At 49.0% G+C, this 27,480-nt stretch overlaps 1 protein-coding gene across 2 annotated transcripts in view; it reads right to left on the reverse strand.

The window, feature by feature from the left end:
• Positions 1-869: 869 nt before the first annotated feature.
• The window catches only part of LOC116950995 (protein transport protein Sec31A-like), a 46,887-nt gene continuing 20,276 nt past the window's right edge, over positions 870-27,480 (reverse strand). The window contains exons 14-28 of one of the 2 annotated variants that reach the window (XM_076073389.1): positions 27,214-27,282; positions 25,160-25,304; positions 24,391-24,569; positions 22,255-22,381; positions 20,812-20,957; positions 19,469-19,639; positions 18,571-18,837; positions 17,874-17,949; positions 16,828-17,022; positions 11,787-12,134; positions 9,794-9,855; positions 8,801-8,944; positions 7,286-7,405; positions 5,730-5,801; positions 870-4,056 (exon numbers count right to left, since the gene is read on the reverse strand). In XM_076073389.1, the coding sequence (XP_075929504.1) occupies positions 3,877-4,056; positions 5,730-5,801; positions 7,286-7,405; positions 8,801-8,944; positions 9,794-9,855; positions 11,787-12,134; positions 16,828-17,022; positions 17,874-17,949; positions 18,571-18,837; positions 19,469-19,639; positions 20,812-20,957; positions 22,255-22,381; positions 24,391-24,569; positions 25,160-25,304; positions 27,214-27,282 (2,301 nt within the window). In that variant the 3' untranslated portion in view covers positions 870-3,876. Of the gene's footprint in view, positions 4,057-5,729; positions 5,802-7,285; positions 7,406-8,800; positions 8,945-9,793; positions 9,859-11,786; positions 12,135-16,827; positions 17,023-17,873; positions 17,950-18,570; positions 18,838-19,468; positions 19,640-20,811; positions 20,958-22,254; positions 22,382-24,390; positions 24,570-25,159; positions 25,305-27,213; positions 27,283-27,480 lie in introns of both variants that reach the window. The other variant, XM_032969253.2, reaches the window with a different exon arrangement.

The following is a 27,480-nucleotide window of genomic DNA, read 5'->3' on the forward strand; positions in this document are numbered from 1 at the left end:
TCGGGAGAGGTGGTGGTGCTGGGTGAGGCACGTGTGCAGGGTGGAGGAGGACAGCTCACCGAGACGGGCAATGGAGTGACCCTCAGAGGTCAGGGACCAATGGGAAGATCTCAAGTGAGATGGTAGCGGCGTTGGCGATGAGTGAAAGCATCGTAGCTAGGAAGTCAGGGACCAATGGGAAGATCTCAAGTCAGATGGCAGCGGCGTTGGCGATGAGTGAAAGCATCGTAGCTAGAAAGTCAGGGACCAATGGGAAGATCTCAAGTCAGACGGCTGCCGCGTTGGCGATGAGTGAAAGCATGGTAGCTAGAAAGTCAGGGACCAATGGGAAGATCTCAAGTCAGATGGCAGCGGCGTTGGCGATGAGTGAAAGCATGGTAGCCAGGAGGTCAGGGGATCGACCACAACAGCGGCCGACCCCTATGGAGGTCGACCACAGCAGGCGCCGATCCAGTAGAAGCGATGGTGATGTGGTGTGGTGTGATCCGACGGCATCCACTGATGACCTCTCGACGTTGACCAAGGACTCCGGGGATACCGTCACTAATTTTTGTAGGGGGGGCCACTTTCGCCGATAAGACATCGTCAGTGTGAGAGCTGCCACACCACCTACAAGAGGTGTTTTCACGATTTGTGTAGTGTCGGGGGCCGCACTAAGGCCACCAGGGGCTGCCAGTGGCCCGCGGGCCTTGCAATGAAGAACACTGCCTGAGAACAAGTCGGGTATTACCTGGACTTGAGCAGTCGTATTTAATGTGAAAACCTATTCGATGTTGCAGGTCATTGCCAAGGAATATATTACCCAATCAGTGCACGGTAACCTATCTCGAACGAACATGTGCCAGCTGCTAAATGATAAAAGATTACTATTGAGTCACTTGGTTTAATAGGAGTCAGTGATACACATACAGGACGCTGAATTTGGATGACTGACTTGATCAAGAAAAATAAATGTACAAGACTGTACGGAATTGCCCAACATCAACTATTACTGGACAGGCCTTTGCACGTGCCTAGCAGTGCCATTTCTTATTTATCAAACGACTTTGTCCCCCATGGGGGTTACCTTCATTTCTCAAGCCTTAAACCAGATGAGGATCGCATGCCAATAACCTCGACCGAGATATAGCAGTGGAATGTTTTGATTCTTTCAATTTACTTTTGGGGCATTTGGCACGAGCGTCAAATGTGCTCGTGTTAATAAACACGTGGGGCGAGTGCCGACGGAGCTATTCGCAAACGGCGCAACGAACCCGGGAGAACCGAGTTTGGATTCGCCACCGTTTGCATCAGTGGCGAGTGATATCCGAACCGGTTCTTGGGTCCTGGCCTTCACCAAGCCACACTCGCCAGCGTGATGCTGTATGGTCAATCAACCCCCCCACGATCAATACGGCATGAGGGAGGCCCTCAAGTGACCTGCATTGGGCCGACAAAGTGCCGCGGTCTTGACATTAAATAAACAATACAGGCAACCGAGGCTGCATTGTGCGACTTCCCTTACCGAAGAGGAGCTCTGGGACGGACAGACTCGCAACGCACCAAGAAAACAGAACGCAAGGCAGCCCGCCACGTTGTTTTTTTTTCCTGTCCATGTTCATCATCTCATAAAACACAGCACAGTGCTAATATTGCGCAAGACGAGCAGTACAATCGGCGGTCCCTAAGAGACCTTGGTCCACGCTGCTTTCGCTAATTAACACTGCTGCCGCCGCCGCCGCCGCGCTTTACCCCAAGGAAACTTCGTTTCAAAAGCTGTCACTAAATAAAAACCCACGCCGACCGGGGCCTGAGTGCACGCTTGCCGCCAGCTGCCCCCAACAGCGGCAAATGCCGACGGCACAGCGGCAACGTTGCCTTAATTTAGACCATCTCAACATTTACGTGATCGACTACAGTTTTATTTTCTCAACGCTGTCAAAAGCATTTATTTTAAATGTTCACAATCGTTTTATTATATTTCTATCACACCTTCATTCGTCAACCAATAAACCAATGTATTTGGAGGTAAATAAAATTTGGCTTACGGTTGCTGGACACACAGCTACTGAGTGAACATATAAAAATCATCTTGTGATGTACGTGTGTGGGTGAACGTGTGCGTACACATGCGTGTGCATGCGCGAGTGTGCATATCTGTGTACACGTACAAACACATGTTAACACCTGTGCAAGCGTACACACGTGCATGCATGCTGTTGAGTGCGTGTGTGTGGGGTACGAAAGTGTAGTGGTTGATGCACTGCGCTACGAACTCAGCGACCGACGTTATATTCCTACTTTCATTTTTTATTTTTCGCAGGTAAGGCCCACAGAGCTGTATAGCTCTTTTAAGAAGCGACCTGGCGACAAATCATAGCTCAACAAATTGGCTTATCGTGTGAAAAATTATAATAGCCAAATACTCTTAAACGCATGTTTATAAATGTGGAGGGAAAATCCGGAGGACCCGGAGAAAAATCCACGCGACCACTGGGGAGAGAGACGCAAACTCCAAATATATAAGTGTCAAGTCGGGAACGAACCTACGACCTCCTGCATACCAGGCGAGGGAGTTAACATCTTGCCACTGCAGCACCCCGATGGCTACTGCTACCAGGGCACCATGGCTAACATCGGTGATTATCTGAATAGACATGGCCTCCCCCTGAGTCGACTCAGCCTTATGTTAGTACCTGGTGCGATGTGTAAACATCGCCACTCAGGAGACACATGCGGCCGGGCGTGGTGCTGGCCACCCCCGCCCGCTCGTCCGCAGGTTCAGCCTTCAGACGTGCTACTCGCTAACAGCACTTGCCCCAACAGTCTGTTGAGGCTATACGTGGGGTCTTTGTATGTGTGTGTGTGTATGTGTGTATGTGTGTGGAGTGCAATTGGGTTTTTTGTCTACCGCCACCTAATTGCGCACTGGAGTCGGGGAGTGACGACGAGGAATGCTGAGCAATGGGGGAGAAAGCAACTGGGTGTGACGGGAGGGAGGCAGGGAGGCGAGGGAGGGAGGCAGGGAGGGAGGCAGGGAGGGAGGCAGGGAGGGAGGCAGGGAGGGAGCGATGAACATAGACTGCTCTCATCAGCAGCCAGCCACGTGGATCTTTGCCAAGCTGGCCACGAGACAGACCGCAGCCAGACAAGCGGCGCTCACAAGGTGACAGCCAGGCAAGGCAACTACTCGTGCAGAGACAAAAAAACAACTCAAATGACCAACATTAATTTCCACCAGGTGAGGTGGCGCCTGTCTGCGCTGAAGAGTCTGCTCCGACCGCCGACCGCCGACTGCAATTACAACCAAACGCTGCCGTGCACGAGGATGGAATCAAGCACACCGTCGTTCACCCGCAACGGTAGATTTCATAAATATAAGCGTTTTTTTTTTAATGTACACGTGGAAATTTGGTAACTTGAATGCAAAGATGTTGGCCTTTGTCACACAGCTGCTAGCCTCACCGTAATGGCGATGGCTAACACTGCTCGTCGAGCTGGCTAGAGACACTGAAACTGGCCACGTGGAACTTGAGCAGGTCCGGGACTGGTGTTGAGGAGATTAAAAGCCCAAATGAGCTGGCCACAAACTGGTCAGACCTTTGCAGATAACTCGTTCCAAGCAGGCGGTGAGAGCAGACACCGACATTGCTAAACTGTTGCAAAACCAACCGCTCGCACACAAGCACACACAAACAACGACAGCCGCAAAGCCTACCGCACACCGGTCACACGCACGATGAACAGATGCCGAGATGGTCGGGCTACGTTGTTCTGGCCACAGATCGGAGCGAGCGGCGGCCACCTCCCGGCTACGATCGGGGAGAGCGTTGAAACCCGGCCTGGTCGGCGAGGCCGTGGGGGGCCCCCCGATCCTCTCGCGTCCCCCAAGGCCGCCTAAATGTTGAGCTTGCCGGCGATGGTCACGACGACCTTGAGCACGGGCATGAAGGCGGAGATCTCGCTGAAGTTGCTGCTGCTCACCACCTGCGTGTGCACGGCCAGGCCCTGTGGGTAGTCGCGCGCCTCCACGCGCCGCGCTATCTCGTGCAGGCCCGCCAAGATGTGCGGCGACAGCTGTGGCGAGACGACGCGGGGATGGGGGGGGGCAAAGATGGACGTATTAGACTTCGCGGGCGCCACGGTGGCGAGATGTTAACTACCTCGCCTGATATACAGGAGGTCGTGGGTTCGATCCCGACTGTTGTTTAATTGGAGTTTGCGTGTCTCTCCGTGGTCGCATGGATTTTTATCCGGGTCCTTCGGGTTTTCCCTCAACATTTAGAAACGTGCATTTACAGTATTTGGCTGCAATACACCTCCACACGATAAGCCACTTCGTTGGGCTATCATTTGCGGTCAGGTCATTTCTGAAAAAGAGCTGTATATAGTAGCTCAGTGGGCCTTACTTGGTAAAATAAAAGTGTTTTCTTTTTGTATAGTATAAACACACACACACACAGGAGTAACATCAGGCATCTGCGCGAGACTCCACAACACCCATCACCCTGCCTCCCCTGGCGAGATCGTTTAGTTTGTAGAATGGAGGACGTTAGAGGTGGCCGGCTGTTTCAAGGAGGTCAGAGCGCTGAGCGGCCACCGTTGAGAAAACCTGGGTTCGAATCCAGGCAGCCGCCTGCGATTCTCACCACAACCGCATCCCAGTGGGGTTTCTACCCCTTTGTAGAAAATAATTGCTCTATGGAAAGAAAAGTCCCTGCCGTAACCACGTGGAATTTCACGCTCCATACGGGATGGAGGACTGAGGGGGGGGGTCAAGACGAACAATAGACTGGCGGACAAAGGAGGGAAACACGCCCTAGAGAACTTGTGACTTAAAACTTTCGTGACTGCAGGAATTATTTCGGTAAAGTCACGTAGATAGAAAATAAAAATAATGAAATGTAATTAGAGTCACAAATAAAAATAATAAATTGTAATTAAAATGACAAATAAAAATAATAAACTGAAATTGACGCAAAAAACCCACGACGTTTGTATTGCACCTTGCAGCTCTCCCCTCCCAGCTCTCGTCCCCCACCCACTCACTTTGGAACCCCTTAGAAGCAGCGGCATTAGCAGGCTCCCCCCCCCCCTTATCTCTCCGCCTGATGAAGACCGCTTTGGGTTGCGATAGAAACGTCGTGGGTCCTTTTGCTTTAATTATTTGAAATTTCTCATTTTTAAATTTTTATTTTATTATTTGTATTTATTATATCCACGTGCCCTAGAGGACGTTCACTGGGGAGATGGTGATATGAAATGAGTTCATGTGCAGGTGCAAGGTTGATTGTTCGCGAGACGGTAAAGAGATAGTTACGGCTCGGGGAGAAATAATTCAAGAGTGGAGAAGATGATGGGCTGGTGATGGATACTACAACTGCAGCTTCCAACTCGCACAAAGACAAAACCCCCCATATAGCCTTGACAGACTTTTGGGGCAAGTGCTTTTAAGAGAACACCTATGAAGGCCGGCACAGCACAAGAGGGGGTGAATGGCCAGCACTATGCTCGGCCGCCTTTGTCTCCCTAGTAGTGATATTTATGTACCGCACTAGGTACTCATTTGAGCCCGAGTCGACCTCGGCGAGGCCCAGGACAGGTTCCGATAGAAGTCACTCGTGTCAGCCTTGAGCGGGAATCGAACACGGACCGCCGAGTCTGTAGCGCAGCGCGCTAGCTGAGACACTCCCGCTCCCCCCAACTCGCGCACACACACACACACACAGCGGGGGTTGGGTAACACGCACCGTCTGCTCTCGGAGTTTGTCGTACAAGTACTCCAGCCGCTTCGTCGCATCGTCCAGCTTCCTCTTCGTTTGCTGCGGGCAAAAGACGTCGTGGCATTGCGCGTCAGACGCAACCAATTACGCTCAAATCCGACTCCGGGCCATCATCCCCCCCAGAGCTGAGAACCATGAGTACCACTTTATTGGAAATGAACAGTGGTCGCCAAATTAAAAAAAAACTGTGTAAGTAACCACCGGTTCAGATGAGCTCAGCCACACACCCATTTGAGTAGTGAGCCATTGGCATTAACTATGTGACTCTGACGATGCCTGTTGTATGTTTGGAGTTCGTGTGTTCTCTCTCCCCGTGCTGGTCGTGTTGATTTATCTCCGGGTACCTGTTTGTGGCCTCCTCCACATTTAAAAACGTGCGTTTAGATTATTTAGCTGCTGCTATAAATTCCCACGTATCATACAAGCCACTTCAATGAGCTATGATCATGTGCGGCCAGATCACCTCTGAAATAGTCCGAATAGCTTAGTGGGCTTTACCTGATCAATAAATGTGGTTCTGCGGCCGTCTGGAATGCTCTTCCTTCCGATAAATAATCGAAAGCCAATGGAGCTATGCAATTTAAATCGAGATTGAAAACTCATTTCTTTATAATTGCTTTTGTGTTAAGTTTGATGTCTTTCCACACCTCCAATTAGCACGGTTAGCTACATACAGTGCGAAAGAAGATCAACATACAGTACATACATACACAAATCAAGTAAGTTGGGTGGAGTGGTTAGAGTACTGCACTTCAAACACCACCTTGATTAACCCGGCGATCCGAGTTCGAATACCGGCCAGCTAAGAGCACAGTGACATCTGAATTTATCCTTTGTTCTCCCACCCCACGTAACCAACCCGCACTGACCAGCACGGTGACGTATGATCAAACATGACCGACAAGGTGCGGGGGAGGCCTTCATCCATCAGGGGACCGATAAAGGATTGCAAATCATTACAATTATCACGCAGGCAATTCAATACATTATGTTGGCGTTATAAGCATCCCATTCCAATACAAATCAACACACCTCTGCAGCCGCAGACCAAGAGTAACGTTTTGTTCAGCTCTCGTTAATCCTTTCCCACTCTAATGACGTACGTGTACGTGATCAGTTTTTCTTCCAAAATAAAATAACTTTATTGGTACGTCTTCAGGTCGAAGATGTATCGAGGCTCCCACAAGGCCGTGCGGGAGGGCGCGTAGCACAGTTTGGCGCCCAGCTATCATAGAGTGCGGTCGTGTTGCTACAGTTCTCTGCGGTGAGCACAATGTCTTTAAAAACCACGGCGCTAAGCCTCTCTAAATAAAATGAACGCTAACCACTTGCGCGTTCCAAGATTCAGCGGTGAACGGGACCCCACCCTGCAACTCGCAGACGTCTTGGAACGGCAAAAGGGCGATAACACGCGCAGGCTTGCCAGTGCCCGCGCACATCACGCATGCGAGCGCGCGCATGCTCGGCGGTGCGCGCGTGCGAGCGAGCGCCCCAAGAGATGTGCATGAACGTGCGGAACTCACGGGGTCCGTGGAAGCGGACAGGCAGCGCTGCACGAGGCCGTCAAACACCACCTTGAGCACCCCGTGCTCCTCGGGGATGGGTTTCTTCACGATCTTCTCCGCAGGCAGCGACTGCAGCGGCTGCGCGCAAGGGAGGGTGTGGGCGGTGACATTTGTCCGCCGTTAAGACGGTCTCTCACCAGCGCGTTCACTGGTACTTGCCGTCAAATGCAACGCCTGTTTCGAGATCTGCGAGGTGGCCAGGACATTAACAGTAGAGCGGGTGGGCACGTGACACGCCAGGTGCAGACGTTTGAGTGTTTTCCACTCGTACGCCCATCACCTCTCCGGGGTAGCGAGTCATTGTGATTGCAGAGTGATCCTCATAAACATACACCGGTGTACAGAAGTTCCACGAACTCAGGGGCAGCAGTGGACGTGAGCCATAACCCCTTGAAGATTTGAGCAAGGAAGTACTCTTGGGCCAGATTCACATCTGGAAAAAGCGTTTAAAAAACACATCGCCTTGCCAATAAGCCCCATTGTATCAGTACAACTCTGCAAAATTTCAGAAGAAAATAACACTCGGCCCTCCTTTCGGTAAAGTCACGTAGAAAGAAAATAAATTAAATATGTATTCCATTATTTAATTTACTTTCTTTCTACGTGACTTTACCGAAAGAACCAAAGAGTAATACAGGAGTAACATCAGGCATCTGCGCGAGACTCCACAACCCCCATCACCCTGCCTCCCCTGGCGAGATCGTTTAGTTTGTAGAATGGAGGACGTTAGAGGTGGCCGGCTGTTTCAAGGAGGTCAGAGTGGCCACCGTTGAGAAAACCTGGGTTCGAATCCAGGCAGCCGCCCGCGATACTCAAGTGCAGCGTGGCCAAAGCCTCAGCCCCAGTCGCCGATGACTTCACCACCACAACCGCATCCCAGTGCTTCATGTTATGCTTGTCTGCCTTTCTCTTTGGTTCTTTCAGTAAAGTGACGTAGGTATAAAATAAAATTAATCACGACGTTTCGGGCACAACACAAGCGTCCGTCATCAGGTGGGAAAGCATGGTTTATTTGATTTTCTACCTACGTGACTTTACCGAAACAACCAAAGAGTTTGGACTCCTGCAGTCACGAAAGCTTCGAATCAAGACTTGTCTACCTCTTAATGAAATAACTTCACATCGACGCGTGTTAATATCGTTTTCACAGCTTGCGATCCCAAAACTCTTTATATAATTTTAAATGAATAATTTTGCCTTCAGCAATGTATTATCCATAACAATCGCATGCAGCTTTTGATTTAAAGCTTTCATTGACTGCAGGGATTCATATTCTTGGTTAGAAGGGAAACAATAAAACATTTTTATTATTTAATTGTTTCCCTTCTATGTGACTTTACCGAAAGAACCAAGAATATGAATCGCATGCAATGACAACTTCTGTCACTTAATTTACAGCTTCATTACGTAAACATTTGTGTTGTCGGCTGGCGGCCGCGGGCGACTGCCGGCCAGCAAGCGCTGGTGCCCTACCTGCACAGACGCCTCAGTGGGGGCCCCGGGCGGGCCCTGGCTCGGCTCGTGGGACGCCTGGGCAGCGCCACCCTGGGGCTCCAGCGGGGCCACGCCGAACACGGGCGCAGTGATGGGCGCCGGCGGCACGTAGTTCTCCGGCAGCTGCGGCACAAAAAAACCCACCGGGGGGGGGGGGGGGGGGGGGGCACAGACGGCGAATGCTCGAAACGTCAAGCGTGAAACATCACAAGAGTTAAAAGGCTAACTTCGTCAATGTAACTACTCAGCTGCAGCAAATTACTTTCATGACATCCACTATTATAAAAGGCCAGTCAGTTCTATAACGCGTGTTTTCATAACACTAATTGGATATAACGCGGTGAATGTATTAGGGAACACATTTTTTTTTTTATGTGGATGCAAATTGGATATAACGCAATCGAAGTGAATGGACCTACATCACGCGAGTAGCAATAAGCCGTCGTAATGCTGCCTCGGCGTAGCATCACACAAAGCATCCGGGATGCTGCTGGATGCTTCTAGACGCAAGCCACTCCTCAGTCTTTGTTCAGCCTGAGTATGCATCTCACGTGTTATCGTGGACTGTGCTTTACCCGATACTATATCATATTTATTATCACGAAATTTTTCGATAGCGCGGTGTTCTTCAGGAACACAACTACTACTGCGTATTAGGAGAACAGGCCGTACCAAGTTTCCCCTTCGTGAAATTACCCATGAGGGATGCATAGGTGGCGGGCAAATATATTCTTCGTTTCAACGACGTTTGAATTTTTCGTGAAAACCACAGTTACCACAAGCAGAGCACAAGCCCCGAGGGGGACGGATTCACCGACTGCGCCAGTCTACCGCATGCTCTGCAGTTTGCGGGGGAGGGGTGGAGGGCCTAAGCCCTGGTTAGCCCTAACCACCTGCCCGAGATTATTTCCACGCATCACCTGCCCATTCATGAAACCAAATCAATTAAAAAAGGGGCCCACACACGCATACCTTGTTGCGGCGGCCGCCTTGCCTCACGCAGGGCGGAGGATCGTTCCAGCCGTCCTGTACGCCTGCTGGATGGGGAGGAAAGCGCACGCGGACCAGTGGAAAAACAACGGAAGTCCTCATCCTCAAAAAGGGAGTTATAAAACCACACCAGCGGAGACACAGGTCCCACTGTTTATCCTAGCAGAATGTAAGACAATACAGAACGTAAGCGCGGTGAGAAAGCGTGGGCGCACAAAAGGGTGGCACTGCCCCTTGAGCGTGTGGCGAGGCCAGCACTCAGCCCGGCTGCCTCGATCCCTCCTCCCGACACCACCGCTTCCATCATCATCAATGGGACTGAAACACTAAAGCAGCATTAGCTATAGAGAACTACCATTAGGTTAGTGTGGCCACAGAGCAGTTATGAATCCTCTAATAGTCTTGTGGATGAAACCTTAAAGCACTTCCACCTTGGAGCTTTAAAAGCTGGCAGCCAGAAACGGGAAACGACTCCACAGACGCCCTGCTGGACTTGAACGATGCAAGGGTAAATAGTGAAGATGCTACAGCATCTCAAAGTTACTGACAAATACGTAGGGAATGGGTTTATAATGCGAGTTTATCTCACAATGCTCTGTGGCCCACACATTCATCACCGTAGCGTGATTTTTTTAACTGTGGATGTTAACAAATTACATCAACAGCAGCACAATTATCTTGGTCACCAACACCACACTACCAAACACCAAGACACCCACCACCACCACCATAACAATGGCTACAGAAATGCACCCACCACCCCCATCACCACTATAATATATTACAATCACCAGCTGTGATTAAACAAAACAACCTAACAATGCTAACCTTTGGGCTTTAGATTTTATGACAGATTTTATGACATTCAATAAAATAACACTGCAAGTCTTACCGTTTACCATCAGTCAATTGAAAATATACATTTGCTGTTTTGTAGCAAGTTCCATCACAACTCCGCCATGAGCCACATAATAAACGTGTGAAAGATGGGCAAATGATATCATACGTCACGTGCACATACGGTATAGCGAAGTCAACGTCTGTACAAGTGACCACTAACATGTACCTCTGGCCTCCTGGTCTCTCACCTCTCTTGTTGATCTTACTTTCATCTCACTAATCTTGATCTCTTATCTATGGCTCTCTCATCTCTGTGGGTGGCAGGGTGGCACAGTGGAAACACTCGCGCGTCACAGGAAGAAGGACCTGGGTTCGATCCCTGATTCGGGTGCCTTTCTGTGTGGGGGGGGGGGGGTTTGTATGTTCTCCCCCTGTTCTCCATGGGTTTGTATGTTCTTCCCATTTTGCATGGATTTCCTCCGCATTCTCGGATATCCTCACATAGCGTAAATTAACAAAAAAACATACAACGGATCTGGTTTTGACCAAAGAAAAATCCCAAACCTGAAAAATGACCAGCAAACCACTCAATTGGGATTGTGCACAGCAACATCGCTCCCGGCTGTCAAAACTTTGCGAGAACCTCCTCAACAAGTTGAGACTCGGTGAGGCTTTCCTATATAAACGAGCATAATAATAATCTCTTGTTTAATCACTATTTAGTCTCAATAATCTGTATCATCCCTGTCATTGCCTCAGTCAGTCATATGTCTCCGTGGGCCAGTCAGATTTACAACGTTTTTATTTGTGTAATTATGTGCTTGTCATGCGCCCTTGCAAATGAGACGTCTCCCATCTCAAGGGCTTTTCCAGGTGAAATATTCCAACAAATAAACAAACCATTCGGGCAGCAAACACTCTTGAAGAGTCTTTGTGGGTCAGAAGCGTGCCGCTGGCCAGCAGTTAGGAGCCCCGCTTTACTTAGATTTCCAATGCAATGAACGGCGGTTGGCGACGCCAAACCCGGCAGCACTGCAGGCCTGCACTTGACAAGAGCCCGCAACACCACGCTCTGGCGGCTACCGTGCGCGTTAGTGGCAGAAGCACTCGACACTCGACGACTCGGCAGCCATACCTGCATGCTGCATAGCAGCAGCAGCAGCAGCAGGAGGAGGAACAGGGGCCATGCTAGAGTAAGGAGCTCCTGGAGTGAAAATCTGGCCTGGGTGTCCAGGGAAGCCGTGCTGCTGGGGGCCTGCCACGGCGCCGGGAGCGGCACCGACGGGCAGGTGGTGGGCGTGCATCGCGCCGCCGCCATGGGGGTCCGACGGCACGGCCGAGGGGTAGGAGGACTGGGGGCCGAGGGGGGGCGCCGGCGCGGGGGCCGGGTGGTAAGACGGGCCGGGGAAGTGGGGGACGCCGTGCGGTGACGGCCCCGGCATCGGCGCCGGCAGCGGTTGCTGCTGCATCGGCTGCTGGAAGCCTGGGGAGATTTGCGTTGAGCGGCGTCGGGGGGGGCAAAGAGGGCGTACAGGACGCGCACGCGACGGACAAGAGGGGGGGTGGGTCAGGGGATGCAGAGGAGTGCGGGGGGTTAGCGTGCAAACGGGTAGACGGGCGGCCCCTTCTCTCAATCCATTGCCCACCCCCCCCCCCCCCCCCCCACCAATGCTGTGGTGCGGTCGGCCGGGGTTACGTGGTCAGTGCGGTTTGGTAAAGGTGGGCCAGCATAGCTGCGAGAGCACAGAAGTACAGTACAGCAATGGATTGTGCTCAACTGCCCTCCGTTGCCCGACACGTGGCCGCACGGCTCGAGAGCCACCTGCGATAACCTAGCGTGCGCGCAGGTCACCCTGTCCAACAAATATCCATGCTCAAGTCTGCTTAGCTTGCGAGATCTGATGAGATCGGGCACATTCCAGCTGGTTTCGTCACAGGCAGCATGCAAAATGCTCGGGATGTATCGACCGACCGGCCCCACAATTTGATAACGTCGTCAATGAGCGGTCAAGATCCGATTTTGGAATCAACTGGTTTTCCCTTGCGGTACAGGTACAGTATCATACTGCAAAGAATGTAATCAATCGGCTCTCTTACACGTTGACTCAATGCATTTACCACCAGCTTAAGGATCAAATTTAATTGAGTTTTTCAACTAGTCGTTTCATCCCGACAATAGAAGCAAGGGCCAGACTTGCTTCGCAGTGATTTGGTCAAAGGCATATAATGTCCGAGATTAATGACAAAGGGCTGTGTCGGCGACATTGAGAGGTGTAGAGAGACCACGTGAGAGTGTTAGAGACCACGTGAGAGTGTTAGAGATCACATGAGAGTATTAGAGACCACATGAGAGCATTAGAGATCACATGAGAGTATTAGAGACCACATCAGAGTACTAGAGACCACATCAGAGTACTAGAGACCACATGAGAGTATTAGAGATCACATGAGAGTATTAGAGATCACATGAGAGTATTAGATCACATGAGAGTATTAGAGATCACATGAGAGTATTAGAGATCACATGAGAGTACTAGAGATCACATGAGAGTATTAAAGATCACATGAGAGTACTAGAGATCACATGAGAGTATTAGAGATCACATGAGAGTATTAGAGACCACATGAGAGTATTAGAGACCACATGAGAGTATTAGAGATCACATGAGAGTATTAGAGATCACATGAGAGTATTAGAGATCACATGAGAGTATTAGATCACATGAGAGTACTAGAGATCACATGAGAGTACTAGAGACCACATGAGAGTATTAAAGATCACATGAGAGCATTAGAGATCACATGAGAGCATTAGAGATCACATGAGAGCATTAGAGATCACATGAGAGTATTAGAGACGACATGAGAGTACTAGAGATCACATGAGAGTACTAGAGACCACATGAGAGTACTAGAGATCACATGAGAGTATTAGAGATCACATGAGAGTATTCGAGATCATATGAGAGTATTAGAGACCACGTGAGAATACTAGAGATCACATGAGAGCATTAGAGACCACATGAGAGTATTAGAGCCCACATGAGAGTACTAGAGATCACATGAGAGTATTAGAGATCACGTGGGAGTATTAGAGACCACATGAGAGTATTAGAGATCACATGAGAGTATTAGAGACCACATGAGAGTATTAGAGACCACATGAGAGTACTAGAGACCACATGAGAGTATTAGAGATCACATGAGAAAATTAGAGATCACATGAGAGTATTAGAGATCACATGAGAGTACTAGAGATCACATGAGAGTACTAGAGATCACGTGAGTATTAGAGATCACGTGGGAGTATTAGAGACCACATGAGAGTATTAGAGATCACATGAGAGTATTAGAGATCACATGAGAGTATTAGAGATCACGTGAGAGTATTAGAGATCACATGAGAGTACTAGAGACCACATGAGAGTATTAGAGATCACATGAGAAAATTAGAGATCACATGAGAGTATTAGAGATCACATGAGAGTACTAGAGATCACATGAGAGTACTAGAGATCACGTGAGAGTATTAGAGATCACGTGGGAGTATTAGAGACCACATGAGAGTATTAGAAATCATATGAGAGTATTAGAGATCACATGAGAGTATTAGAGATCACGTGAGAGTATTAGAGATCACATGAGAGTACTAGAGACCACATGAGAGTATTAGAGACCACATGAGAGTATTAGAGATCACATGAGAGTATTAGAGATCACATGAGAGTATTAGAGATCACATGAGAGTATTAGAGATCACATGAGAGTATTAGAGACCACATGAGAGTATTAGAGATCACATGAGAGTATTAGAGATCACATGAGAGTATTAGAGATCACATGAGAGTATTAGATCACATGAGAGTACTAGAGATCACATGAGAGTACTAGAGACCACATGAGAGTATTAAAGATCACATGAGAGTATTAAAGATCACATGAGAGTATTAGAGATCACATGAGAGTACTAGAGATCACATGAGAGTATTAGAGATCACATGAGAGTACTAGAGATCACATGAGAGTACTAGAGATCACATGAGAGTACTAGAGACCACATGAGAGTACTAGAGATCACATGAGAGTATTAGAGATCACATGAGAGTACTAGAGACCACATGAGAGTACTAGAGACCACATGAGAGTATTAGAGATCACATGAGATTATTAGAGCCCACATGAGAGTACTAGAGATCACATGAGAGTACTAGAGACCACATGAGAGTACCAGAGATCACGTGAGAGTATTAGAGATCACATGAGAGTATTAGAGACCACATGAGAGTATTAGAGATCACATGAGAGTGTTAGAGATCACATGAGAGTATTAGAGATCACATGAGAGTATTAGAGATCACATGAGAGTATTAGAGATCACATGAGAGTACTAGAGACCACATGAGAGTACTAGAGATCACGTGAGAGTATTAGAGATCACATGAGAGTATTAGAGACCACATGAGAGTATTATAGATCACATGAGAGTGTTAGAGATCACATGAGAGTATTAGAGATCACATGAGAGTATTAGAGATCACGTGAGAGTATTAGAGATCACATGAGAGTACTAAAGATCACATGAGAGTACTAGAGACCACATGAGAGTACTAGAGACCACATGAGAGTATTAGAGATCACGAGATTATTAGAGACCACATGAGAGTACTAGAGATCACATGAGAGTACTAGAGATCACATGAGAGTACTAGAGACCACATGAGAGTACTAGAGACCACATGAGAGTACTAGAGATCACGTGAGAGTATTAGAGATCACATGAGAGTACTAGAGATCACATGAGAGTACTAGAGATCACATGAGAGTACTAGAGATCACATGAGAGTACTAGAGATCACGTGAGAGTATTAGAGACCACATGAGAGTATTAGAGATCACATGAGAGTATTAGAGATCACATGAGAGTATTAGAGATCACATGAGAGTATTAGAGATCACATGAGAGTACTAGAGATCACATGAGAGTACTAGAGATCACATGAGAGTACTAGAGATCACATGAGAGTACTAGAGATCACATGAGAGTACTAGAGATCACGTGAGAGTATTAGAGACCACATGAGAGTACTAGAGATCACATGAGAGTACTAGAGACCACATAAGAGTACTAGAGATCACATGAGAGTATTAGAGACCACATGAGAGTACTAGAGACTACATGAGAGTACTAGAGATCACATGAGAGTATTAGAGATCACATGAGAGCACTAGAGACCACATGAGAGTACTAGAGACCACATGAGAGTATTAGAGACCACATGAGAGTACTAGAGATCACATGAGAGCATTAGAGATCACATGAGAGTACTAGAGATCACATGAGAGTATTAGAGATCACATGAGAGTACTAGAGATCACATGAGAGCATTAGAGATCACATGAGAGTATTAGAGATCACATGAGAGCACTAGAGACCACATGAGAGTACTAGAGATCACATGAGAGTATTAGAGACCACATGAGAGTATTAGAGATCACATGAGAGCATTAGAGATCACATGAGAGTACTAGAGATCACATGAGAGTATTAGAGATCACATGAGAGTACTAGAGATCACATGAGAGCATTAGAGATCACATGAGAGTATTAGAGATCACATGAGAGTACTAGAGATCACGTGAGAGCACTAGAGATCACATGAGAGTATTAGAGATCACATGAGAGTACTAGAGACCACATGAGAGTACTAGAGATCACATGAGAGTACTAGAGATCACATGAGAGTATTTGACAGCCAGAAAGAAGCAGGCAGACAGAGCGAGGAAGAAACACACAGTATGAGCGACAATTAGAGGCAAAAGTACAAAGACGAAGAGACAGAAAGCTTAAAGACGGTCACTGCATCGCGCGCTTTCAGATGCACTTCTGCAGGCCATCTGGAACGCTCTTCCTTCTGATATTAGGAAGCCACTGGAGCTGTGCACTTTTAAATCATCATCCAGATTGAAAACTAATTTCTGCTTTTTGTATTTTGTTTGTTGTCCTTCCCCCGCACCTCCATTAGCAGTTGTCTACATATTGTGCGAAAGAAGTTCAACATACATACAAGACAGTAACCAGACAGACAGAGAGAGTGCAAGATATATAAAGAGGCCAACGAAGACAGAGTGACAGGAAGACACAGAGAGGGAGCGCTGTGCACGACGCAGCACTTCACCGGTTATGGTGGGGTGTGGTGGGTAAGCCTGGTTGGGCCCGGCGGCACGCGAGTACGCGTTCGGCCCTGCCCCAGGCCCCACGGCAGATGACAGTGGTGGCGGCTGCATGGGCCCCACGGCCGGCAGCGGCGCGGAAATCGGAGTGAACAAGCCTGGGCCCGGCGGATTTGGGGCCACGGAGGCCACGCCGGGACCTGGAGGGGGGGAAACCGCCAGTGAACGGACTGGACGCACAGTCATGCTACCAGCGAGAGTGACGTCAACAAGTACCCAGTGTCCATTGGATGGCTGATTCGAGTTGACTCAAGGGGGCCTGAAGATTAGGCCCCGAATTTTCGCAGAACTCGAGTTCAAGGGCAACGCGGGCTGGTCAACATAGTGGAGTGTCAATGATTTGGCGACTTATTTATCACGTAAGTTTGACAGACAACTCTCAGAAATAATTATATCCATGAAGTACTTGCGTGTCCAAGGGCAATACCGGGCTGCAAACAAAACGTGACTTTAATTGTTAAAAGTTGAATTGAATGCAAGAGCAAATGTTCCGCCCGTCGACAATACTTTTTTGAACATATATTCGGGAAAGTATTTTTCCGCTCCGTTAAAAGTCCGAAGCAGTAAACGCCAGGCCAACCCGTGAAGCAAAACGGCCCGGAAGGTACGGGACTCCATCCTGCAGATGATAAAACAACATCTAACAAACGCAATCCCGGGACAGCAACTGTGGTTGAAACTCGAGTTGTGTAGTTCGTAGAAACTAGGAAGCACCGTCTCCCTGCTCAAAAGAACGCGGTGCTTATTTTGTATTTGCAGCACTGAGCCCGTGGTAGAAATTACAAAATTCCTATGGCAAGGAGTCACCTCTGACTTTCCACAAAGACCCCTCCCCAAAGCAAGTTAATTAACCACAACAATGTTTTAAGTGACATCAACTCTGGCACCCGCCATTTCTCTTATCACTGCTATCTGATAAAACACCATCAAGGTGTCAGCCAGCTCTAGTAACGTTCTGCTAGGAGCCAATGCAGTAGACAAAAGAGCTTACCGGCCTGCATTCCTGGCATTCCTGGGCCAGCATGTGGGGCCAAATGGCCAGCGTAGCCTTGGCCAGACGGTTGCACCTACATGCAAAGCGACAGACAGACAGAGAGGAGGCACTATCTCCTCGGCTCACTTGCTCCCCGACCCAAATCTGGGCCGGCCACACAAAGGCAAAAACTTGAGCAACGCAGTGGGTAACGCAATATGCTCTCTACCATTGTGAGCCTTCTTCCTTTGCATCCTGTTCCAGATGAGAACTCAAGAAACCCGGATAGCCTTATTTGCAAGAGTGACTTGGGCAAACTCTCCATATGGCGGACAGTTGATCAGCAACGTTTTTATATATGTTCATGTTAATATTGGTGAGTGAGCGATTGAATGGCTGCAGGGTTAACCTGCTCAAAGTCTGAGATGTTGCCAGAGAATGATCCAAAATTGGGCGGTAATGTGACTATGCGGTCGATAACTTGTCATATGTAGCACTTGGCTGCCACTGTTGTCTCCTGGCCAAGACGCATGCAAAAAAATATCTGCAAGACTGAACGGAATTCACTCGGTAAATAAACTTCTTTAAACTTATTCTGGTGAGAGATTGGTGACCGCAGCCGCACTCTGGGCGACACTTAACTGTCTGTGCTGTTCCCGCTCATGCGAGGGCCGGGGGAAAACTAAACTATGTTAGCATTGGGCGACCTCCCTACCTGCGGATGGTAGTGGTGTTTCATAGCTGGCTGCGGCTGGTGCTGCTGCTGGTGATGATGATGCTGTGGCTGCTGCTGCAGTTGCTGCTGCTGCAGTTGCTGCTGCTGCTGCGGCTGTTGAACCCCAGGCTGAACATACTGCTGCTGCTGCTGTTGCTGTGGCTTGGTCAGCTCGGCACGGGTGTAAGGGAATGGCGGCGCTGCCTGGGCACCGGCAACCTCCTGCTGGGCGTGGTACAGCCGGTCCCGCAGCGCCACCACTTGGCTCTGATGTCGACGACACGGCAAATGGGCACACGCGGCAATCACATTCGAGGAAGTTCTCATCTGCTCGTGCACGAAATCAATAAGCGGACAATATGACTCCTCGCATGTGAATGTATTGGCGGCACACCGGTACGCAGTATAACAAAAAGCACGTTTTTCTCAATCATTACTTATTTTCCCACAATTCGCAACCCCCGGTCAAAATAAGTTCTCGTGATGTCGAAGCAGTCGGAAAGACATGTTATGAGCAGCTGAACACGTAGCTTCACGGTCTGTCGTGTATGGCAACCCTGCCCTGATGGCGATTGGCTCCGTGTTCCAAAGGTAGATTTGACCCGTGCCCTAGCATTGGTCGGATGGTTCCTGATGGAAAGTCTGCAGCTCACTAAAGGGCCACAGCGACATTGTCAAGACTGTTTTACGAGGACCGGAGTGTTACGCTGCACCGGTTTACCGCCAATTCCTCCATTTATTCACCTCCCGATACGACGTTGAAACATCTCAATTGGAATAAAATCGGTGGCTCAAGACGAAACGGGCACAGCTCGTACGACCGGGTGACAACCGCCCCACGTGGGGCTCGTGACCTTTGCGAGGGGTCGAGCGGCAGAGCAAGCGGCGGCTCACGCACCTCGGTGGCACTCTCGGGCAGGTAGCTCATGGCAGCGGCGAGGCTGCCCTGCGCCGCCAGCAGGCCCGCGTAGTGCGCCAGCTTGTCAGCGAGCGCCTGTCCCGTGGCCGCCTCGCGAGTGCCGCACGCCTCCATCGACTGCCGCATCACCATCACCTTCTCGATCAGGTCCTGGGTGACGCCACGCACGCGGACGAGGACACACCGCCGCGTACGCTTAACGACACGTGCCGGGCGACACGGTGGGGGATGGATCACTAAAAGATGCGAGCAGTTGAGTTTTCTGTTATAGCTCTGGAGTGTTGTATGCAGTGGCATACAAGTAAATTTTATTATAAAAGCCCGGCGTTCCGTTTGTCCGTCAGCTAAATTATAAAAGCCCGGCGTTCCGTTTGTCCGTCAGCAAAATTATAAAAGCCCAGTGTTCCGTTTGTCCGTCAGCTAAAATATAAAAGCCCGGCGTTCCGTTTGTCCATCAGCTAAATTATAAAAGCCCGGCGTTCCGTTTGTCCATCAGCTAAATTATAAAAGCCCGGCGTTCCGTTTGTCCGTCAGCTAAATCATAAAAGCCCTGCGTTCCGTTTGTCCGTCAGCTAAATCATAAAAGCCCTGCGTTCCGTTTGTCCGTCAGCTAAATTATAAAAGCTCTGCGTTCCGTTTGTCCATCAGCTAAATTATAAAAGCCCAGTGTTCCGTTTGTCCATCAGCTAAATTATAAAAGCCCTGCGTTCCGTTTGTCCGTCAGCTAAATTATAAAAGCATGGTGTTCCGTTTGTCCGTCAGCTAAATCATAAAAGCCTGAATCAAAACGTTGCAGAAAATGGACCCCTCCAACAGGTTTACAACAATTGTCAACACCCCCACCCCCCCCCCAAAAAAAAAATGTATTTTGCAGAAATATATGCCTACACACCCTACATATTTTGTAGGCAGAAACTTTCAGAAGGCCGGCACAATTCAAGTCAAATTAAATACCAACAAGTATATGTGCTTTATTGTCAATACACTGCCGGATGAGGACCTCCCCACGCCATTCGGGTCATCGGAGTTATTTGACCGTAGGTCCCCACGCTGGTCAGTGCGAGTTCATCACACAAGTACTGCACAAGCACTTTTATTACACGTTCCTCCGCTGTCTACAATGTAGCCTGTGGCCATATCACGCAGAATGCGCCCGATCTCGTCAGATCTTCGAAGCCAAGCGGGGATTTGAGAGCCTGAAGAGTGCTTGGTGGTTGACCACCATAGACGCCCTTGTGATGTTGGCCGCTGCAGCCTGTTAGTGGATACTGTCGGGAGCACGGGGGCGGGGGGCGGGGGGCGGGGGGGGGGGTGCTGGGCACCTGAAGGGCCAGCCCGGAGCTGGTGTCGTGGGTTCGGTCCCAGCACGCCACCAGCTTCTCCACATTGCCGGCGCAGATGTAGCACAGGCAGGCTTGGGCGCACAACGTCTCGTCGCCTTCCTGCTCCATACGCGAGCCCAGCGTGTCTGTCACACGCACGCACAAAGACCCCCCCCCCGTATAGCCTTCATGGCCTGTTGGGGCAAGTGCTGTTAGCGAGCACCAATGAAAGCCGGCACGACGCACGCGGGGGTGGATGGCCAACACCCAGCGGCAATATAAACACACCGCACCAGGTACTCATTTGAGGCCGAGTCGACCTAGGGGAGGTGCATGACCAGTTAAGAAAACCGTCACTGGTGCTGGCCATGAGCGTGAATAGAACTCGGGTCGCCGGTTTCATAGCACAAAGCACGCCGGCCGCTACACTACCACTCCCCACGCACGCACATACATGAGGTGGTGTAATAACCATGAGCCGTGGTTCCCAAGCTGTGCTCCGCGGGCCACTGGTGCTTCCCGCGAAGACGTCCGCGGAACTGCAGCAGATGCTACGATTCAGAGTTGTGAGAAATGCGTGGTGGTCCATCGACATGTTTTGAGGGTTCAAAGTCGCCGGTGGGTAGGGAAAGATTGGCCGCCACCGAGCAACGACGCACGGATCACAAGCACGCACCACGACAATTAAAACGGAATAAAAACTGAAAAGTGTGCAAAGTGAAAAAATATCGCAGCACATAGATTCGGCAATCCTTACCAACATGAGTTGTCCTTGGGAGTATTTAATTAGCATTGGCAATATTGCCTCCCCTGTCTCTAAAGAAGATGACGCCATACGTGACAATTTGATGGAAAGGCGAGGCAAGGCATATGGCACGCGACGTAATAGACTCGGCCAAAAAGTATTATGTATTTAACGCTGGTTTTATTTATCGCGCGTTTTGGGCAACACTTTGATTATCCCATTTAATTTTCTATAGGGCAAGTCTCTAAATAGCAACACCATTTTTAACTGAACTTTCATTTACAGTGGATCTTAATTTTGAGATGCACTCAGCTGCTCCGGACACGGTTACCTGGCTTGACCACCTGAATGTGAAATTGCAATTGTTGCTTTGCATCTACATCGCCTCGCCACCCTTCTGCTCCATACGCAAGCCCAGCTAACCATCGAGCAATGACCATCACTGCATCGCGCGCTTTCAGATGCGCTTCTGCGGCTGTCTGGAATGCTCTTCTTTCCGATTTCTGGGCAGCCACTGGAGCTGTGCACTTTTAAATCTAGATTGCAAACTAACCCGCACCTCTGCTTAGCACGGTTGGCAACGTATGATGTGAAATAAGTTCAACATACATAAATATACGCAGTTAAAGCCTCAGTTGGAAGGCATAACAAACCACAGAAACGGAATGAACGATAACGACGGAAAACTTGGCACTGACCACACAAGGCCGGGAACTCGTGCGGTTTGGCATAGGTGAGCAGAGCGGCCAAGGCCTCCTTCCAGTTGTCAAGGTCACATGAGCGAGCAATGTCCTCCCAGTCGCGCGACACCACCGCAGACACCAGCTACGCACACACACACAGCACTCTCTTAGCTTTGTAGCCTGTTGGGTGTTGTCAGCAAGCACCTATTCAGGTCAAGGCATAAACTGTTAAAACATGTTTTTCTTTTTCCAGGTAAGGCTCACCGAGCTGTATAGCTCTTTTTAAGAATTGACCTGGCCACAAATGATAGCTCAACGAGAAGTGGCTTATCATGTCGAAATGTATAGCAGCCAAATGGTCTAAATGTGGAGGTAAAACCCGGAGAAAAATCCACGTGACCACGGAGAGAACATGCAAACTCCAAATATGCAGGCGTCATGGTCAGCATCGAAGCCACGACCTCCTGTACACCGGGCGAGGCAGTTAACATCTCGCCACCGTGGCAGTGTGATAACTTTGGAGCCAGTACCACGCACAAGCGGCCACCTCCTTTCTCCCCAAAGTTCCAACGAACGAGGACCCACAGGACCAAGTAGACATTTTAGGCTTAAGTCAACCTAGGGGAGGTCCAGCATACACGTTCAGAAGCGTAATGTCACCGACACTGTGCATGGACAGCAATCAAACCAGGTTAACGTTCATCGGTGTGCACACAACAAGCATAAAAACACAATGCTTTGCTCCAATGGACATGCTTTGAGTAGGTGCACAGCAATGCAAAATATATTCAAATCAACGCTTAAACTCTCATGATACTGGCACCATGAGCATGGGTAACAATCTTTTTATATATACAGTAAAACCTTGGATTGCGAGCATAATTCGCTCCGGAAACGTGTTTGTAATCCAAAGCACTCGTATATCAAAGCACTCGTATATCAGTTGTGATCACGTGACGCTCGGCAGACAAAGCGTCTATACGTACTGCTCGTATTGCAAGACCCTCGCTCGTTTATCAAATTAATATTTATTTACAATTTTGCTCGTCTTGCAAAACACTCGCAGACCAAGTTACTCGCAATCCAAGGTTTTACTGTACTTGTGAAAATTATACGCACCAATTTGCTAACCTTACATTCCACCTCATGCAAAACTGTACGAGACACACGTTGAGACACCGCGGAAACGAGCGAGACAACGAGGATTCGATTCTTGAATCGCGGACCTACACATGGCCCCCAAGGGGATCTCACGTGCCCAGGCTGAGCCACGCTTTACAAAGTGTGATGAAGGGATGCCATCTAGTGTCCACTAAGAGTATTGGGATCAAAAGACACGACATGTAGTCATCAAAACCTAGACATGTTTCCATGTATTTTCCAACCATTTAATCCCGATTATATTAAGGGCATCACATTAGAAGATGAAAAATCCACTCGGAACTTTTGCACCCCCCCCTCCCATCCCATGTAACAAAACGGTCAGAGGAAGTGAATATCTCAGAGCCACTTCTGAATTCCTACAGATAAACCTGATGGCAGTCCCCCGGGGTACCATAGTACCCCGGCTCTCGCACAATGTCCGTGACGCAGTCATCTTTAGTCTGTCGATGGCCGGCGATGCGGAAATCGGCTCATCTCGACGAGCTGTACTCACGATGCACCACTACGGTGCAATTCTCCTCGCTGCGTTTCGACATCGCGGAGTAGCACTGATTTCGGATTGATTGGTACCCCAGAAAAAAAGTGTCCCAGAAATGAAATAATTAATTGCCTCGCCCATTTTGTATTCTTTGGTACCCCGGGGTACCGCCATGAAGATCAGATCATCTTTCACCCTCACGCCAGGTGGCAGCACAAGTCCCATCCGCCCTGCTACTAAGCATAACGTTCGTCGCATGCGAGTTGAACCCATATTTTGAATTCTTAAGAGCTAAGATTGAGCGAAATTAAGCGCAGAACTAAATACAATGTGATTGATGTTTTTGTCTAGTCACGAGTGACCAGACTGAGACCATTAAACTCTGGGTAAGTCACAGGCGGTTGCCTGCCTGGATTCAAATGCAGAAGGATTTCAGCGACGCCAGTTCAGCGGGGGGGGAGCATCAAAAACACGACAAAATAACGGATGGCCGTAAGCTTCGCTCGCACCCGAGAGATCTTGTTCTGGCTGCGCGCAAAGTATTTCTTCTGGGTGCTGGCGAGCAGCTCAGACCCGCCGGAGATGGACAGGATGACTGCGTCCGCCATGCGCCCGTCGTGCAGGCACAGCTCCACCGCTCGCTCAAAGTTTCCCAGCAGCAGCGCCTGACTGATGAGGCCGTCCACGTCTGCGCGAAAGCAACGCAGCGTTAAACGTGATCGGCGACAACGTGCATCGGAGTCGGGCCGATGAAAAAAAAACGCACCCATTTTATGTTTGGAGGTCGTATGCATGGACGCAACCCCACCACCACCACCATCATTATCATCTCGATCCATGGGCCGATATAGCCCGTAGGTTGGTCCACTGCACATTTCGTCATTTGTTTCTACTTTCCTCTGTCGTGTGCCAATATGGTTAGTGTACGTCTTTCTGGCACCAATTTCTGATGTCGTCGTCAAGCCATTCTCCGTTTGATCTTCCTCTCTTTCTGGTTCCTTCCGTTTTTCCCCAAACAATACGCTTTCAATTTTCCTTTCGTTGTCCGCCCTACACGTGTGTCCAAATAGTGCCAAACCCACCACAAGAATGCACAATTCACATCGTTAGTTCACAACTGTAAAGAGGAGAGGAGCACCGCCACACAAGCAATCGAGCAGAAACCTACTTCGATTACTGCCTTTGAAAGTTTAATCACAGGCCACCGCCGCTTGCAAAACCTCAGCCAACCGGTTTCGGTCAACGGGATTGGCGTTGGCACGCGTCTGTGCCACCCACCGGCCGTGGTGGAGACTTTGAAGGAGCCATCGCTGGTGATGGTGGTGGTGGCAGTGGCCTCTTGGGGCGCAGCTGGAATGCCTGGGGGAAAGCTCTCCACCTCGTCCTCCTTGTCGAGGGCCTCGTCCTCCAGATCGTCCACGCTCTGCAAGGCGGCGCCGCGCACACTCGTCAGCCTCGCCCACGTCGCCAGCCCGATGCGCCCAGCGCAATGCAGCATCACACCCGCTGGTCGCGGAGGGCGATGTGTGCCAGCCAATGAAGATGCACCGGTTGGTTCACGCGACTTATTGGCTAACCATCGAACAAAGACAGTTACCGCATCGCGCGCTTTAAGATGCGCTTCTGCGGCCATCTAGAATGCTCTTCCTTCTGATATTCGGAAATCACTGGGGATATGCACTTTTAATCATCAAGATTGAAAATTCATTTGTTAAGAACTGCTTTATGTGTTTAGTTTGTTGTCCTTCCCCCGCACCGCTGATTAGCACGGTTGGCTGAGTATAGTGTGGAAGGTCAATATACACACATGCATCTACCTGTGATAAAGCGACCTTCAATAGGCCTCTCTGAGAAACAAACATCTGTGATAAACATCCCCGTGACATTCTCACACGCCCGAACTCGTCAGATGTATCAGAAGCTAAGCAGGCTTGAGCTTGGGTGATGACCGTACACAAATTGGTTATCAGGAGGGTGTGGATGGCTACATAATGGCTAGTACAAGTCGGTGCACCCAAATCCATTGTTATACTGTACTTCGATACCCCCGTCTATGCTCCCCGCATTCACCAAACCGCATAAACCAGTATGGTAAAGTATGGTTAAATAAATCGCCATGTCCCACAGGGTGTGCAGGGCCCGCATCCAGCAGTGGATATAGGAGGGCCCCCCCACTTCATTTGTGGCCAGGTTACTTCTGAAACAGAAGCTAATAGCTCAGTGGGCTATGCCTGGTAAGATAAAAAAAACTACGATAATTGGTTTTGTACCCTATTTTCTGGCAACAAAACTGACACCTTTTTTACAAGGAGTCATGTTTGCATTGACCACAATACATACGGTCGGAATGCAAACAAAAAACATAACTGTGATAATGTATGCACTGTCCTTGAAATTGATTGGTCCACACCCGAGACAGCTTTCCTTAGAGGCGAGTCTCACATGGTGTTGGACCAGAAGACGCCAAAAGGCGCTTTCCTTAGGGGCGAGTCTCACATGGTGTTGGACCAGAAGACACCAAAAGGCGCTTTCCTTAGAGGCGAGTCTCACGTGGTGTTGGACCAGATGGCGGCTCTAAGGAAAGCTGTCTCGGGTGTGGACCAATCAATTTCAAGGAAAGTGGCAATACATTATCAAAGTTATGTTTTTTGTTTGCATTCCGACGGCAGGTATTGTGGTCAATTCTAGATTTAAAGCTTTCGTGACTGCTAGCATCCATACTCTTTGGTTCTATTGGGTAAAGTCACGTAGGTGAAAATAAAATAACAAAAAATCACGACGTTGCGGCCACAACACAAGCGGCCTTCATCATGATGTGGCCGAAACGTCGTGATTTTTTGTTATTTTATTTTCACCTACGTGACTTTACCCAATAGAACCAAAGATTATTGTGGTCAATGCAAACATGACTCCTTGTAAAAAAGGTGTCAGTTTTGTTGCCAGATAAAAGGGTAAAGAAACTATTATCATATTTTGCTACTGGCAAAGGAGGTTCCAATGGTATAAGTAGTTGAGTTTTATTTGTATATTTTGTGTTGAAGTGATTAGTTTACCTTTCCCATACTGTGCATTCCTCTCGTGTTTTATTTATTTATTTATTGTTGCAACGTTCCGACCTGGATATCTGTCCACAAAAAAAGAGCTTTACAGCTCACCGGAATCCTCTAGTATAAATACATATTCAGATTCTGAGTGACCGTGGACTGACAAAGCGCTGTTCATGTACAAGTCACAGTAACACAGACACAAGCTTATACATTATACATAGGTCCCTGTGACGGGTCGTGTGTGACTTGAGCCGATGACCTCGGGGGGAGCCACTCCGTACGTACCTTGACGCTACCTTCCGTTGCATTCTGGTCAGGGTCAGGGCTCGTCTCCTCTCTCAGGATAGCTGAAATCTGTCACAAGCCACCATCGGGTGAATCCCTTCAGTACAGCCCTCGCATATATATTATATATATTTTTGCATTTGACTGTACCTCCAACACACAAGAGACAAAGGAACGCAATGGGCTCTCACGGAATGAGATCAGTACCACGGTGAGGCTGGGTATGAGCACAACCTCTTGGGAGCAAGTCCAGGAGTGCATATTTTG

This window comes from Petromyzon marinus, chromosome 41, assembly GCF_048934315.1.
Source record: "Petromyzon marinus isolate PM22_M1 ecotype Great Lakes invasive population chromosome 41, UKy_Petmar_22M1.pri1.0, whole genome shotgun sequence".
NCBI lineage: Eukaryota > Metazoa > Chordata > Hyperoartia > Petromyzontiformes > Petromyzontidae > Petromyzon > Petromyzon marinus.